Below are 17,091 nucleotides of genomic sequence, written 5' to 3'. Positions count from 1 at the left end.
TCTATCTACATACAAACATATAATTTTTTCCTCAACTACCTAATATTGACAAAGGTCTCATGAGTTATAAATATCATCTTTCCATGCAGGAATGTAAACAGTTCAATCTTAATAAGTCTCTTATGATTTCTCTTTCCTGTTTACCTCTTCATGTTCCACTTGAGTCCTGTATTTGAAAGTCAAATTTTCTATTCAGCTCTGGTCTTTTCATCAGAATGCTTGAAAGTCCTCTATTTCACTGAATGACCATTTTTTCCCCTGAAGGATTATACTCAGTTTTGCTGGGTAGGTGATTCTTGGTTGTAATCCTATCTCCTTTGCCCTCTGGAATATTATATTCCATGCCCTGTGGTCCTTTAATGTAGAAGCTGCTAAATCTTGTGTTATCCTGATTGTGTTTCCACAATACTTGAATTGTTTCCTTCTGGCAGCTTGTAATATTTTCTCCTTGACCTGGGAACTCTGGAATTTGGCTACATATTCCTAGGAGTTTTCCTTTGGGGATCTCTTTCAGGAGGAGATCTGTGGATTCTTTCAATTTCTATTTTGCCCTCTGGTTCTAATATATCAGGGCAGTTTTCCTTGATAATTTCTTGAAAGATGATGTCTAGGCTCTTTTTTTGATCATGGCTTTCAGATAGTCCAATAATTTTTAAATTCTCTCTCCTGGATCTATTTTCCAGGTCAGTTGTTTTTCCAATGAGATATTTCACATTGTTTTCTAATTTTCATTCTTTTGGATTTGTTTTACAGTGTCTTGATTTCTCATAAAGTCACTATCTTCCAATTGCTCTATTCTAATTTTTAAGGAAGTATTTTCTTCAGTAAGCTTTTGGACTTCCTTTTCCATTTGGCCAATTTTTCTTTTTAGGGCATTCTCCTCATTGGCTTTTTGGACCTCTTTTGCCATTTGGGTTAGGCTATTTTTTAAGGTGTTATTTTCTTCAGTATTTTTTTGGGTCTCCATTAGCAAGCTGTGGACTTGTTTTTCGTGATTTTCTTGCATCACTCTCAGTTTTTCCTCTACTTCCCTTACTTGCTTCTCAAAGTCCCCTTTGAGCTCTTCCAAGGCCTGGGACTGATTCATATTTTTCTTGGAGGCTTTGGATGTAGGAGCTTTGACTTTGTTGTCTTCTTCTGGTTGTATATTTTGATCTTATTTTTCACCAAAGTAAGATTCTGTGGTCTGACTCTTTTTGTGCTGCTAGCTCATGATCCCAGCCAATTACTTGAGTTTTAAACTCTTTGTTAAGGTAAGAGTCTGCTTCCAATGTGGAGAATGTATTGTCCCAAGCTTCAGGGGTTTGTATAGCTGTTTTCAGAGATACTTGTAGGTACCTGTAAATTTTCAGTCTCACAAGGTGGTATAATAAGGGGCAAAGTGTTTACTCCTTTCCTGGCCTGTGACTACAAGGATTCCTTTCTGTCCTGTAACTTCTAAGTTGTCTTTGGCATTGGTGGATTGAGGAGTCTGGGAACCTCCACAGCTGCCCACGATTCAGACCTCTGAGGCCTGCTCCAGGTTCGCTGCAGCCTGCGTGCCCATGCTGCACTGCACTTCCAGCCCGGCACAATACACCTTTCTGATCAGTCAACCAGGTTGTCTTGGGCTGGAAATTTGTTTCACTCTGTCTTTTTGTGGGTTCTGCTGCTTCAGAATTTGTTTAGAGCCATTTTTTATGAGTATTTGGAGGGGTTTGGAGGAGAGCTCAAGCAAGTCACTGCTTTCACTCTGCCATCTTGGCTCCGTTCCCCCAAAACCCAGACTTTTCTAGTTGGGCAAATGCAAATTTGCCTTTATCCATAGTATTTTGACTTCCTTGTAGGCTTCACTGGAACCATCAGTCTCAAAGAGTTCCACTAAGATTTTTCACTATTTAATAAATCTTAGTATGCTTTTTCCATGTGGTAAATGTTTATTAAATGCTAATGGTGTACAGAGGTCTGCACTGGAGGTGTAATAAGGGTCAGATTTAGATAGAAAGTTTAGTTAAGAAGGTTACAGTACTGGTTTCCTCATATACAAATAAAGCTGTGTCTAGAGGCAGGATAGATAGATACATAGGATTTACCTGTCCAACAGGGTTTACAGCCTAATTTTCTTACAAGTCTCTTTGAGCTCACTATTTTTAAGCTTTAAAAAGTGTGTTTTAATTTGTTTTAAAGCTCTAAGATGTTTTTTTCTTACACTTGAACGGGCTGCATTTGTAAATGTCTTATTTTCTCTTCATTCTTTTTTTAAAAAGCATAGTACAGTACAGAGTGCTTTTTCCCCTTTTAAACCACAATACCATCTGGACATACAGAATCAATTATGGCTATTTTCTAGAGCTGCTCAGGGGGCAAGTAGTGTGTGACAGTTCTATCTGCATGACTTTATTATCATCATCATCATTATTATTGTTATTGTTGTTGTTGTTGTTGTTTTACAAAGCACATTCAAATTTGAAGCTAAATCCAGCAGCAATTTTTGATGTCCCTCTGGCACTTCAGCACTCCTCTAAGTTTTTGATAGCCTTGTAAGGAAAAGGCACCTTGTTTTGGAAGTGAAATTCTGGGTTTTTTTGTTGCATGCTTGTAACGATGACTTTTGCGATGTTTTTCAGGATTGGGACAGCTGCACTGGCCGTTCAGGTAGTGGGCAGTAACTGGCCCAAACCCCACTATACCTTGCTGATCACAGGTCTCTGCCGATTCCAGATTGTTCAGGTAGTAAAGGAGAAACCATATCCTGTCGCAGAAGTTGAACAGCTGGATCGGCTGGAGGAATTTCCAAGCCCATCTAATTCTCAAGAGGAGCTTGGAGAACTTTCTGAACAATTCTATAAATACGCAGTACAAGTAAGTTGTTTTAACTTGCCCCAGGGCACAGTCTTTTCCTTCTACCTTCCCAGCCTACTGCCAGCAACTGTTTCCCTAATCAGGGATAGCTTTTATGGCAGTTTCAGGGAAGCATGAATTAAAATGGCTCTTTTGAGTGATAATGGTGACTCAGATCATTTCTAACCAACAGGGTACAAAAAACTCCCTTTACTGGTAAGCTGTGTTTTTCCCTTCTTTAAAATGGAATGGAATCAGCAAAATACTGAAAAAATACACAGAAGTTCAGAAGGAATCACATACTGGTCAAGTATTTTTGTCATTACCATGCTAGATTTAATATACGCTGCTTTGTTTTTTCAATTGTGCATAACAGAAATTTAGTTTTCTATACCACCTTCTTTTCTGCTCTTTGTGGATTGAAGTGTTCATGTTTTTTAATGCTTGCCAAGTTCATAAGGAAAAAAGGATTTATCTCAGATGGATTTCTACAGCTTTCCTTGTAACTACCAGTGTCTCACAATTGTCGTGATTCTGACCCTGAAAGATTAATTTGGAAAAAATAAAAGATCCATAAATAAACTCTAGTGCCTAGGCAGAGTTCACCTGACACACTTAGTCTCTTTGCATATACTAAATTCAAATGTAAAGCCTGGGGCAAAGAGTTTATCTGGTGATAGGTAGGAAAGGTTAAGTCGGTAGTAGAAGTTTTCTGTATCTTAATGGAGAGAACTGAAACGAATGGAACTCCTTTCAAAATATAGTAAAATCTTGATTAATTGGAAAGGTAGAAAAGTGGAACGTAATAGCCCAATGTTTTGTACATTCATTAGCATGTCAACTGAAACAGTCCAGGGATCTTGCTTGTCAACATAAATGGAAATGATGGTCAGCTAATTTTTCCCTCTTGTTTTTAGTAAACACTTGGAATGGCAGACTCTGAAATTTATGACTTTCACATTGCCAACACTGTCAGCAACTGTTTTTTTAAATATATGTGCCTCATTTCTCTTTTGAGAAATGTGATAGTATCACTTGAAAATTGTGCCATTCTTAAATCCTTTGACAAATCCAGTGTCCTGTCATTGTTATATGTGAATCTCCCGAGGTGTGGTTCTTTATCCTCTAAGTCCTGTTCATTCAGTGATCATCACCTACTGTATGCGTGGAAAATGTGGCCATTGAGGAAATGGAGGCCTCCCTTATAGACAATTGTCACTGTGAGATCTCCTGAAAGAGGAAGAGAGATGTGGGCTAGTAGCTGGATGGAGCATGGCAAGGAAAGGGTTTCATTTGGGAGGATTTTATCTATTAGTTTATGACTTAGGAAATAAGAGCCTGAATTAAGGCACATGGGGTCAACTAGTGAAAGCAGGTGAGAAAGAACTAGAGAAGGGAGAGAGTTAGTGTATATACACGCGACAGAGAATGGATGGTCAGTTTCAGGAGCCAGGTCCTGGAGGAGTAGGAAGGAACTGGACCCAGAGCACAAGTGGGGTAGAGAGTAATTGTTCTGGTGGTTGTTCACCAGAGTAAAGGAAGAGAGTAGATACTATTGATGCTGAGAAGTTTGAGGAAATAAATAAAGGGAGCTGAATGCCTGTGCTTTGGATGGCTTCAGTCACTGAAGTGGGAAGCTGTGGTTTGGGGCAAGAAGAGAGAAAAAAATAACTGACATTCTCTGAGAACTTTAACATTGGAAAAGCCCTTTCAGAAATACATTATCTCATTTGAACCTCCTAGTAACTCTTTGTGGTGGATTGGTTAGGTATTATTTACCCTCATTTTACAGGTGAGGAAACTGAGGCCTAGATTGTTGAAGTGACTTGCCTGTGATCAAACAACTAGTTGGTTTCAGAGACAGGATTGTCAGGTGGGTCTTTACTAATTCCAAAACCAGTGCTCTTCTCTGGGCAGTTTGGAATAGTTATTGTGAGGAGTGAGAAGGAACAGTGATAAGGGTAGTGTAGAACAGTTATTGAATTGCAGAAAAGAGCCTCTAGCTAAGGTTATCATTAACAGTTGACCATCCTTACTGCACTTCTCTGTCAAAAGGTCAAGAGACATTATCACCAAACCCAGTTAAAGCTTTTTAAAGCTTTTAACCTTTTGGACAGTCTCAGAGGATTATTAATGTACACTTATTTGAACAGTTGCAGGTTTTGAAAAGTTTCTTTGATGCTATCAAACTATTGCAGATATAGGAGGAAAGAATGTCTCATCTAAGTCTGGCAGTTTTCCAGAAACCATTTATTTTCATAGCAAAGTGTTTTTCACCTCCTGATTTGCTAGTTGGTTGATTGTTGTCCTTTCTCGAAGAGGGCCAAAATGACATCACTATACTAGAGTCAGGTTTTAGTGTGTCCACCTGTGGCTGATGAGACCAATTCTCTACTACAGATAGTTGGGCACAAATAGTCCGTATGAACATTTGGGGTGGTTTCTCTAAATTTGCGCATCCTGTGTTTCCTTTGAGCTGTTTCCATTCTGCTTCTCTGATGTGGGCATGCTATGTTGAGCAGTCCTGTGCCAGTGTCTCCCATGTCAAACAAACAATTCCAAAGTCCTTAAGAGAGACCTTAAGAGTGTCCTTGTATGGATTCTTCTGACCACCATAAGAACGCTTGCCCTGTGTGAGTTCTCCATAAAATAATCTTTTTGGCAAGCATATGTTTTGCATTCTAACAATGTGGCCAGTCCATTGGAGTTGTACTCTCTGAAGCAGAGTTTGAATGCTTGGCAGTTTAGTTCGAGAAAGGACCTCAGTGTCTGGTATCTTATCCCACCAAGTGACCTTCAGAATCTTCCTAAGACAATTCAAATGGAAGCAATTCACTTTCCTGGCATGGCACTGGTATACTGTCCAGGTTTCACACCAATGAGGTCAGCACAACAGCTCCATAGACCTTCAGTTTGGTAGTCAGTCTAATACCTCTTCTGTTTCATACTTTCCTTCAGAGCCTCTCAAACACTGAGCTAACCTCATTATCAATGTGTACATCCCTAGAAAGCATACTACCAAGGTAAGCGAACTTAACCATAGCCTTCAAAACTTCTCCTTTTTCTGGAACTGATGGTTCCATGTATGGATGGTATGGTGGTGGCTGATGGAACACTTGTGTTTTCTTGGTGTTAATTGTTAGGCCAAAATTAGCACAAGCAGCAGAGAATTGATCCATACTTTTTTGCATCTCAGCTTCAGAGGCTGTATTGGGTGCACAATCATCTGCAAAGAGAAAATCATGCACCAATACTCCTTCCACTTTGGTCTTGGCTTGTAGTCTTTTCAAGTTGAATACTTTACCATCAGTGCAGTATCCAAACTTGATACCATCTTCTTCCTCATTGAAAGCATTTGACAACATGGCTGAAAACATCATGTTAAAAAGCATGAGAGCAAACACACAGCCTTGTTTCACTACATTGGTGCCTAGGAAAGCACGAGAGCACTGTCCATTATCCAGAACCCGGGCAAGCATGCCATCTTGAAATTGATGTACAATGCTGATGAACTTCTCCAGGCAACCAAATTTTGACATAATTTTCCATTAATCCTTATGACTGACGGTATCAAAGGTCTTTGTCAGATCTACAAACGTTGTGTACAGATCTCTGTTGTGCTCCTGGCATTTCTCCTGGAGTTGTCAGACTGCAAACACTATATCGACTGTTCCTTGGCCCTTTCTAAAGTCACACTGGCTCGTAGGTACATGACGATCTTCCAGGTGAAGGATCAGTGTATTAAGGAGGACTCTGTCAAGAGTCTTGTCAGCAATGACTAAGAGAGACCTCTCTGTGATTGTCACAGTACAATCTATTTCTTTTACCTTCATAGAGATGGATAATAGAGGCATCCTTGAACCCCTGGGGGATAACTTCCTCTTGCCATATAACCTGGAAAATTTCAGTCAGCTTTTGTATGAGCCCCTTACCTTGTAAATCTCAGCAGGAATAGAATCAGCAGCAGGTGCTTTGCCGCATGAAAGGAGCCTAATGGCATTCAAAACCTCTTCTTCGCTTGGAACTTCAGCTAGGGAGAGATTGACTTCAACCTGAGGTAAATGGTCAGTGGCTTCAGCATTGATTGATGATGGTCTGTTGAGAACACTGTGGAAGTGTTCAGCCCATCACTCTAGGATCATATCCTTATCACTAATCAATGTGGTTCCATCAGCACTGAGTAGTTGTGATGCACCATAGGTCTTTGGACCATAAATAGCCTTCAGGGCATCATAAAAGCACTTTGGATTGTTACTATCGGCATAAAGCTGAATTTCATCTGCCTTCTTACTGAGTCAAGAATCCTGCATCTCTCTAAGCTTTCCTTGTACTTTACTTTTGATGGAATTTAATGGTGCCTTCTTAGAAATAGATGAACTATCCTGCTGGTAAACCCTGTGGAGTTCTCATTTTTCATTGAGCAGCTTCTGAATTTCCCCATCATTTTCTTCAGACCAGTCTTGGTGCAGGCAAGTGTTCTGACTCAGATGAGAAAATGCAGTGCTATACACCAAATCTCTGAAAACTGCCCACTCCTTTTCTGCTCCACTGTTGCCAACTGTGTTGGCTCAACTTTCCCTCCAAGTTAGCCACAAACCGTTCCCCTTCAGAAAAAAGCTCTAATCTGTTAACATTAATTCTTCTGGTAGTCATTTTGCCGTGGGGACGCCTCTTTTGTTGAATGCAAATATTTATCTTGAAGAGGATAAGTCTGTGATCAGTCCAGCACTCTGCACTGCACATTGTCTTTTTTACTCTCACATCCTGTCTGTCTCTTCTCCTGATTTGCTAAAACAAAAAGCAAAATGGACTGTATTTTTCCTCTACAAAAATGATGGAACTCTGTGGACACAAAAGGTATTTTTGACTAATGACATTGATTTGCAGAATAGCTGGCTGAGATTTGGCATCACAATTTTTAAATTGTGGAAAAGAGCATAACTACTTAATTGACAAGAATCAAACCTGATTGGCTTTAGTGTCAATTATATTTGTGCTTTAAATATGTACTTTGTGAGCAAAACAATTTTACTCCCCTTCATTCTAGACCTGTATCTCACACTCCCTTGATCTTATGGTCCTCATGGAAACTACATGCTATATTCCTCACCACCCTCTCCAGAACAACCTTTGACACACTAGGCCCGGAGAACGAGGAACGTGCCTGCTCTTTCCTCCCCACTGCTGCTTCCAGACCCCTTCTCTGCTGCCATCACTGCACATTCTCCTCCTTCTGAGGTTCACTTCAGGTCTCAGTATTACCTCATTGAGATGCTTGTTGCTATTACTCTCTCTCCTTTCTCAAGGGGTTTCATACCTGGCTTACATTCTCCTGTACCACCTCGACTACTGCCCTCTTACTGAGGACGTTAATGTATGGATTAATCCCTCTTCAGCCAGCCACAGGTGTGGCATGTTCCTTAGGTCTGCTTGTCTAGCCCTAGCCTCTCTTCTCACCTCTGTCTCACATCTCCAGCTGCCTATTGGACATCTTGAGCTGGATGTCTCATAGGCATCTTAGACTCCATGTGTGCAAAATAGCACTCATTCTCCCTCCTCCAAAATGCTCGTCTCTTCTGGACTTCTGTATTACATAGAGTGACCTTCCAGTCCCCCAGGTTCAAAACCTAGATGTTATTCTTGACTCCTCTCTCTTGTCTTCCCCCCTTCCCCGCCGCATCCAGTCAGTTGTTAAGTCTTGTCCTTTCTGCTTTCATCCCATGCTCCCTTCTCTCCTCTATCACTGCTACCACCCTGGTACAGGCCCTCATCACCTCCCATCTGGACTATTGCAATAGGTAGCTGGTTGATGTCGCTGGCTCAAGTCTCCATCCACTCTAGTCCATCCTCTACTTGACTGTCAAATTAAGGACCAAATTTATGCAGGGTTAGCAAGTGTAGGTTCTGTGACATAGGAGTAGAAGTGAGGCTAATATTAATATCCAAGGTGTGGTTTTATCTTTGTTAACATTTTGGGATGAACTTCAGTGTTTTTATTTCACTTTCATTTCTCAATAAATCATTCCCATCTCCCAGATCCAGAGTCATCCTATATAACAACAACAAAATTGTTTTTAAAGAAGGGAAGAGCAATTTAGTAAAACTAACTGCATTTCCCTAGTCCAGTAGAATATGCTGTATTCCTATCCATAATCTGTGCCTCCTGTCCCTACCTCCTACTGAGGAGGGAGGCAGTTGTGGACTGCTCTAATTGTTTATTTTTCATTTTTTGTTTTTTACTTTCCTCAATAGTGTTTTATTTCTTTTTCCAATTACAGGTAAAAATAGTTTTCAGCATTCACTTTTATAAACTTTTGAGTTCCAAATTTTTCCCTTTCCCTCCCCTCCCCCTCCCCAAGGCAGCAAGTAATGTGATATAGGCCAACCATGTACTATCGTGTTAAACATATTTCCATATTAGACATGTTGTGAAAGAAGAATCAAAACAAAAGGGAAAACCATGAGAAAGAAAAAACAAAAAAATAGCATACTTCAATCTGCATTTAGACTCCATAGTCCTTTCTCTGGATAGGATTAGCATTTTCCATCACGATGGATTGTTTAATTGTTAAGAAGTTTTTCCTTACAAGATTCATATTTATTAGTAACCAAGCTATCAAAGAGATACCTTATGGAACTTGATAAAGTAATATAAAACAGAAGTTCTAGAATATTAAAGGAAATGATGAAAAGAGGTAGGAACTAAGGGGGAATAGCACTTTCAGACCTCTGTTATAAAACAGCAGTCATCAAAAGCATCTAGTATTGGTTAAAAAAATGAAGAGGTATATCATTAGAACAGATAAGACAAAGGAGAATCAGAAACAATGGAACTTAGTAGGCCAGTGTTTGATAAAGCAGAAATCTTAAAAATTTTAGGAAAGAACTCTATTTGAAAAAATTGCTGGGAAAACTGAAAAGACTTAACATCTTATACCATTTTTTGCAATTCACTTAAATAAATATGTGGCCTTAATATTAAAGATAATACTATAGAAGAATTAGAAGTAGATCTTATAAATGTGTATGATGTGTAGGTCACAGATGTATCCTTAACCAAATAAGGAATAGAGACAATTGCAGAAGGTAAAGTCGATAACTTTGATTGCATGAAACTGCTGCATAGGCAAAATTAGTGCACCTAGAATAAGAAGAGAAGTGGTTGAATGGGGAAAAATCTTTATCAGATTTCTCTGATAAGGGTTGGGTATCAATGATATATAAACATTTAACAGATATATATGACCAAAAGCCATTTCTCAATAGATCAGTGGTCAAAAGACACAAACAAGCAGTTCTGAAAAGAATTTGCAAAGTGTGGGCAACCATGAAAGAATGCTCCAAATCATTAATAATAAGATAAAAGCAAACCGCATCCCTGAGGCTTTACTTTACGCCCTGCCCCTGCACCCCTGCGTAGAGACAAAGGCAGCAAAAGATAAGAATAGGCAGTGTTGGGTGCATTGTGGGAAGATAGGCACACTGATGCATAGTTGGTGGAGCTGGAAAGCAGTTTGGAAGTATGTAAATAAAGTGACTAGAATGTCCATACCCTTTGGCCTAAAGATTCCATTATACCCAAGGGTGGCTATTCATAAGAAGAAAGGCCCTCGTATATACCAGATATTTTGGAGCAGCACTTTTTTTGTGATAGTGAAGAATTAGAAACCAAGGAGATGCCCATCAATTGGGAAATGGCTACAACACCGTGGTACATTAATGTAGTGGCGCATTGCTTTGCTGTCAGAAATAAGGCATGTGATGAATAGGGAGAAGCGTGGAAAGATCTGCATGAACTGATGCAAGGTAAGCAGAGCCAAGAAAACAGTATACCCCAGAACTACAACAGTGGAAAGAACAACCACACACCAAGAAATAAAAAACGAATGACGCAAAATTAGGAAGAACAAGCGTGCCTTGAAAGCAGAGATGTGAAAAGACACTGCCAGCCTACCCCTTCACAGCGGTGGGAGGTCCACAGTTGTTGCACATTACACCTGTTTTCAGATTGTTTTTATGTATTGATCAATTTAAAGTGATTTTTCCTCTCCTTTTATAGTCTTTGAAAAATACTATTATTTTGTGGGATGACTCTGGGAGGGGGAAGATATGGTGTTGCTAAAAAATACATTAAAAATTAATAGAAACTTAAAAAAAAAGACTCATATGAATTAACGCAGAACCAGGAGAACAATATACATGGTAACTATAATAATATAAATCAAAATAACTAAAATTCAGGGTAAGTCAGATTAAAGGCAATAATATTATTTTCAGAGGCTAGGTGATGTATGATAAAACAGCCTCCCTCCTCTTGGGTAGATAATGCCCACCTCAGATTTATTCATTATGTCAACTGATTTTGCTTAACCATTTTTCTTTGTTAGAAGAGATGGTTCATTTGGAGAGGGGAAGATATTGGGAAATGTCAGCTGTAAAAAAACGAAAGATACTGACAAAACTTTTTTTAAAATTCTTTAAAAAAAAAAAAGGTGTTTTTTCCTTACATAGAATCTAAATCTATTTCTAATTTCTACTCTTCCTAATTCTGCAGTTTGAGGACATGTAGAACAACTCAGTCCTCCTACTCAGGAGTTTCATCTATTAATTATTTATTAAGTAGTTGTCATTCTCATAATAAGGCTTTTCTTCTCCAGAATTGAACACAATAATCTCAATGTGGTATTATCAGGACAGAGTAAGTAGCAACTGTTACCGACATATGTTCTTCGATTTAGTGCTTTTGTAGCCTAGTTTACTTAGAAATGTTATATTAAATTTTTAATATTTTACTACAGGAAAACTGTCAGAGCTTCTTATTCAAGTCCAAGAACTTTGGACTCATTCCTGTTTGAAAGGTCTCAAAATTGGCAGTCACTAGTTATGGGAGAAAGTTAGACTGTATAATGCCTTTTGGTGAAAGAAACTATCATGTTTCACTTGTCAGTGCTGAGTACTGACTATTAATAATAGTCATTAATGATTAATAACATCAGCCATAATAGTAATATAATAACATTACATAGCAATAAATAAATAATAATATTCATAACAAAAGTAAAGCTATTGTTTTAAGATCCATTATAAAATCTATATAGAACTATGGATCAATGTAAATAAATATTTATAATATTTTAGTGGGTTCAGAATTATGTAGGTCGAATTTTATAAAAAAAAACCAGACCATTTTAACTTGCTTTTTAAAAAGGTATTTCAAAAAGAATAATCCATAATACGAAGTGCTAAGTAGAAACTATAATATATTTCGTTGAATTTGGGTGTGCCTGCTGCTATATGACCTTAAGTAAATTACTTTGCCTCTCTGGGCCTAGGTTTTCCCATCTGTAAAACAGTAGGGTTGTGCCAAATGATAGTCTACTATCCCATCCACCTCTGTGTTCTTGCTAAGAGCCTACTATGTGTTTTACAGATGATAGGTATTTAGTAAATATTGGTTGAGTTAGTGAAACTTCTTTCTGTAGCCTCCACATTTCTTTGGGGAATATTTATAATTTTTAAAGTGCCAATTCTCAGGAGTTTTCATTCTCATATATTCATGTTACCATTACTGTATTATCATGATTTAATGTTGATGTGAATCTTCTTCAGGGTTGAGGTCTTTGTTCCTTTTAGTCCAGGATTCTTTAGGGCAGAAGAAAGAGAGAGTTATAAATCTGGAGCAGCTAGTTGGTGTAGAACTTGGAGTCAGAAAGATCTGTGTTCAAATTCCGATTCAGACACTAGCTATGTGAACTGAGCAAGTCATTAAATAATTCTGTCTCAGTTTCTTCGTTTGAAAATATGACAATAAGAGCACCTATCTCACACAGGCTGCAGGTTCCCCATCCCTGGATCTCTATCTAACTGACTTGTGTATCTACAGAAACATTGATTGATTATATTGATTGATACAAGGGTAATATTGTATCCATTAGCACCCAAAAGACACAGCTTCTGAGAAGACAGCTTCAAAAATAGACAACGCCCTTTTAGTTTCATTTCTAGGTGTCTCCCACTGTCCATAGCATGGGTGTCCTTGGACCATCTGTTGAATACATGTAGAAGACAGAATACATAGAATTACAAAGGAAAGCAGTAGTACTGAAAACATTTATCAAGATACATTTAAAAAAAAGTTCAGGAACCACAGCTTAAGAATCTCTGGTCTTTAAGCATACCTTCTTCTTTGTAAATCAAAGGTAGAATTTACAAAGAGCCATTCATAAATGCTAGAAGGAAACACAAAACTCCTTTCATTCAGGTTAAGATTTTGAAAGATTTTGGGTTATATTAATTCTTTTTGTCACTCAAATTTGTCTAAAAGATATTTCTTCTATGTAACTAGTAATTTTTCTTTTAAAATAATTTATTTTTATTTTATGATTTTTATCATTACCTTTACTTATCTTTATTTTATTATTTTAATTTTTATTATTTTAAAAACAATTCCCCAATTACCAAGTGTTTAACCTAAATTTAGAAAGCTAGGTTTCATTGTTATTAAAGAAGGATGACAGACAACATTCTAAAAATGTGCCTTTTCTTCCTTTCTAGCTGGTTGAAATGTTGGATATGTCTGTTCCTGCTGTTGCTAAATTGAGACGTCTTTTAGATAGTCTGCCGAGGGAAGCGTTACCAGACATCCTCACTTCAATTATCCGCACAAGCAACAAAGAAAAGCTCCAGGTATTGTATTCCCTTTATGAACTCCAAATTCCTTCTTACTTTTAATTTTTATCTAGGTCATGCTTTGGCTAAATAGCCTTGCTGTTAGAAATGAATTACCAATAACTGGAATCGGTGATTAAAATGCTTAACAGAAATCTGTCATCTAACTTTTAAGTAACGTACCATTTTGCATATTTTATAAATGAAAAATACTTCACTGTTTTGCCCTTGACTTGATTATTTTGAAATGTTTTAGAAAGGAGGTATGAGGTAGCATGGCACTATAGATTGAGGACCAGGCTTGGAGTCAAGAACATCTGGATTCAGATCCTCTATCTGACAACAAACTAGTGTGTTTGTGCCATATGACCATGGGCAAGTTACTTCCTTCTCTGAGCCTCACTTTTTTCATCTGTAAAATGAGGATATCTGTAGTATCTTATGTGGTGATTGTAAGGCTATTGTACTGTATGATAATGTGAAGGACTTTGGGATTTTTGAGGTGCTATATAAATGTCATTGGGGGTAGTCTGATTATTATGATAGAATTATGCCAGGCTGTAAAGGCATATCACTAGAAAGAGGAGAAAATAAAAAATAATTTAGATTCTGTTTTAACATATTACATTTAACACGTATTATTCAAGAGGAAAAAAAATGGAATCCTTTGAGACATCCTTTATTTGTCTGAAATGTTCTTATTAATTTGATAAAATTCATTTGGAGGCGTTAACTGTAATGTCTCAAAATATATACTGGCTATTTAAAATTGCCTCTTTTATTTTTATTGTGTTGACTATACTTGTGTTCTTTCTTTATAACTTGCATCAAGTCTCTGATCTTTTTTTAACCACAGACCATATGTAGTTATTGAAAGGTACACCTGCCAACACGTCATGAGCAGACATCATTCATGAAATTCATTATGTTTTGTCAGATTTTGGATGCAGTGAGCCTGGAGGAGAGATTCAAAATGACCATACCTTTGCTGGTAAGACAAATTGAAGGCCTTAAATTGCTTCAGAAAACCAGAAAGCACAAGCAGGATGATGAGAAGCGGGTAAGCCTTATTTTAAATCTTTTTTTTTTCAAGATTCCAGGGGGGTTTGTATTAGGAATGAGTCTTGCTAATTCTTAATAATCTTCAAGTTTTACAGTAGCATCATTCCTATCCAGAGCTCAATTGTTTGGCAACCTTACTGAGCCAGAATGCAAATAAGAACCAGGAAATGCATAGAGAGTTGGGGGAAGAAAGGAGGCGGGGGAAGGACTAGAGGGTGGCACAAAGTCTTTTCAGTAAATCTTATATGAGATCCTCCTCAGGTCTTCATTCAGAACCTATTTATTCTTATTTTATGCTTAATTCTGACAAGTTTGGCTCTGTGGTTTGCAAGCCTGCAACAGAGAAGCATCAACAAATTTGCAAGGGGGGAGGGCTATGAATGGGCATATTTATAGCAGCAAGAAGGGATAGGCATCAGCCTGACAGTGAAGTAAGAGACAGAGAAATTATTAAAAAATTACTATGTGTTCTACAGCTCTACATAACAAAACAGGTCCAACTGGTATTGTATTAATACATGGTATAATGACTGATGCTCATAATGATGGTTGCTAGTCATCAAAACCCATTCAATTATGTTTATCATCCCTATTTTTATGATAGCAGCAAACTGTGTGGTATACTTTAGAAAGATTTTCATCCAAAAATATTTCTTAAAATAACCTATTTTGGTACATAATGGGGTAAACTCTCTTTTATTCAGGAAACTCAGTCATCTGAAGCAACTTGTTCTCTGACAGTTCCAGATAACCAAGATTTTATCGATATGATTAATAAAATCAGAATGTTAGAACTAGAAGAGCTTTTGGAGATTCAGTCCAAGTTTTCTCATTTTAAAAATAAGGAAATGAGCCCTTAGGGGCATACCTAAGGTCTAACAGCTCATTGGATCAAATCCAAGACTAGAATCCAGGTCCCATCACTTTTGCTTTGGTTCTTTTAGGCACTCCACTTAGTCCTAGCAATGCAAAGGAATTGGGGGCATTCTAGTTGGGGAAGACAGCATATAGAGTAGAAAAGTAGGGGGAGGTACCCAAGTAGGGGTATGGTATCATAGTCTGGAGAATGAGGGATGACTGACTTGGAACCCGAAATGGACGTTCCTGGAAGAATTCACCAGCAGGAACAGGGCCCACAGGAGCAGAGTTAGGAGGAAAGTAAGGCATAGTAGCATATATAGTTTAGAGAAAATTTGGAGGGCCTTAAGTATCAGACAGTGATTTAGGTTTTATATTTGAGGCACTGGGTGTTTCTGAGCAAGAGTGTAGCATGAAACATTAGGTGTTGTAGAAAAACACCTAAAAGTGTGTAGGAAGGATTGGGAGGAGGAAGTATTGAGTCTAGAGACACCATAGAAATATGTAGTATTTTGCTGTTTGAAGGAACTTGAGAGATCATTTATTCCAACCCATTCATTTGACAGTTGAAGAAACTGAAGTCTAGATCAGTCTGGAAATTCTTAAAAGTATTTAAGTATATACTTATTGTTCATTAATTTTTGGTCATGTCCAACTCTTTGTGACCCCATTTGGGGTTTTCAGCAAAGATACTGGAGTGGTTTGCCATTTCCTTCTCCAGCTCATTTTACAGATAAGGAAACTAAGGCAAACAGGATTAAGTGACTTACCCAGAGTCATACAGCTAGTAGGTGTCTGAGGCCAGATTTGAACTCAGGAAGATGAGTCTTCCTGTCTTCAAGTGTCAGTCTTTATCCACTTCACTACCCACTGCCCATCGATTGGGGCCAGGTTACCCAAATAATCCAATAAACATTTGCTAAGTACCTATGATGTATCAGGTACTGTGCTAAGCACTGGTGATTCAATTAATAAAAATACAGTCCTTGCCCTCAATGAGCTTACAGTCTGGAAGGGGAGACAACACACAAAAGGGGGCAAGAAAGCAGAGGGTAAAAGGGGAAAACAGGGTGGGATGGGACACTAGCAGTTACCCAGACTGGGAACATCTTGTTCTGTAGAGTTGAAACCAAGCAAGGCAGCAATTGCAGAGTGAAGTAAACCCCCAAAATCTAATTTCTCTGCCCTCTGTAAAGGAAGACATTGGGAAGAGTTTGTTACTTTAACCTCCAGGCAGGGGAGAAGAGGCTGAGTGAGATGGTGTCAGTAAGACTTGAATTAGCAGCCTGGTTAGCAGCCTTGAAGGGCATTTAGGTGATGCAGTGGATAGAGTGCTGGGCCAGGAGTCAGGAAGATGCCTCCTTGTGAGTTCAAATCCAGCTTCAAATACTGAGGCAAGGAAGGAAATGGCAAATCACTCTAGTATCTTTGTTAAGAAAACCCCAAATGGGGTCATGAAGTATTTATATATGTATATCTGTTATGTGTAGAAATATAGATATATGGCTGTGGGCAGAGACTATCTTTTGCTTCTTTTTGTATCCCCTGTGCTTAGCACAGTGCCTCACACTTACTGGGCAATTAATAAATGTTGATTGACTGACATGCGCACACAGAGACACCCACGTACACCTATTGTAGGTCAGTGATTCATCTGCACAGAGATAATAATTAGGAGCTGAT

At 38.2% G+C, this 17,091-nt stretch overlaps 1 protein-coding gene across 1 annotated transcript in view; it reads left to right on the top strand.

Annotated features, from left to right (window-relative positions):
* Positions 1-17,091, top strand: part of LONP2 (lon peptidase 2, peroxisomal) — a 115,780-nt gene that overhangs the window by 10,215 nt on the left and 88,474 nt on the right. The window contains exons 2-4 of the mRNA XM_020985117.2: positions 2,607-2,841; positions 13,375-13,506; positions 14,426-14,548. Coding sequence (XP_020840776.1) covers positions 2,607-2,841; positions 13,375-13,506; positions 14,426-14,548 — 490 coding nt within the window. The remainder of the gene's footprint in view (positions 1-2,606; positions 2,842-13,374; positions 13,507-14,425; positions 14,549-17,091) is intronic.

This window comes from Phascolarctos cinereus, unplaced genomic scaffold, assembly GCF_003287225.1.
Source record: "Phascolarctos cinereus isolate Bilbo 61053 unplaced genomic scaffold, phaCin_HiC Scaffold_2;HRSCAF=192, whole genome shotgun sequence".
Classification (NCBI taxonomy): Eukaryota; Metazoa; Chordata; class Mammalia; order Diprotodontia; family Phascolarctidae; genus Phascolarctos; species Phascolarctos cinereus.
This window is presented reverse-complemented; position numbering and strand designations above follow the sequence as displayed.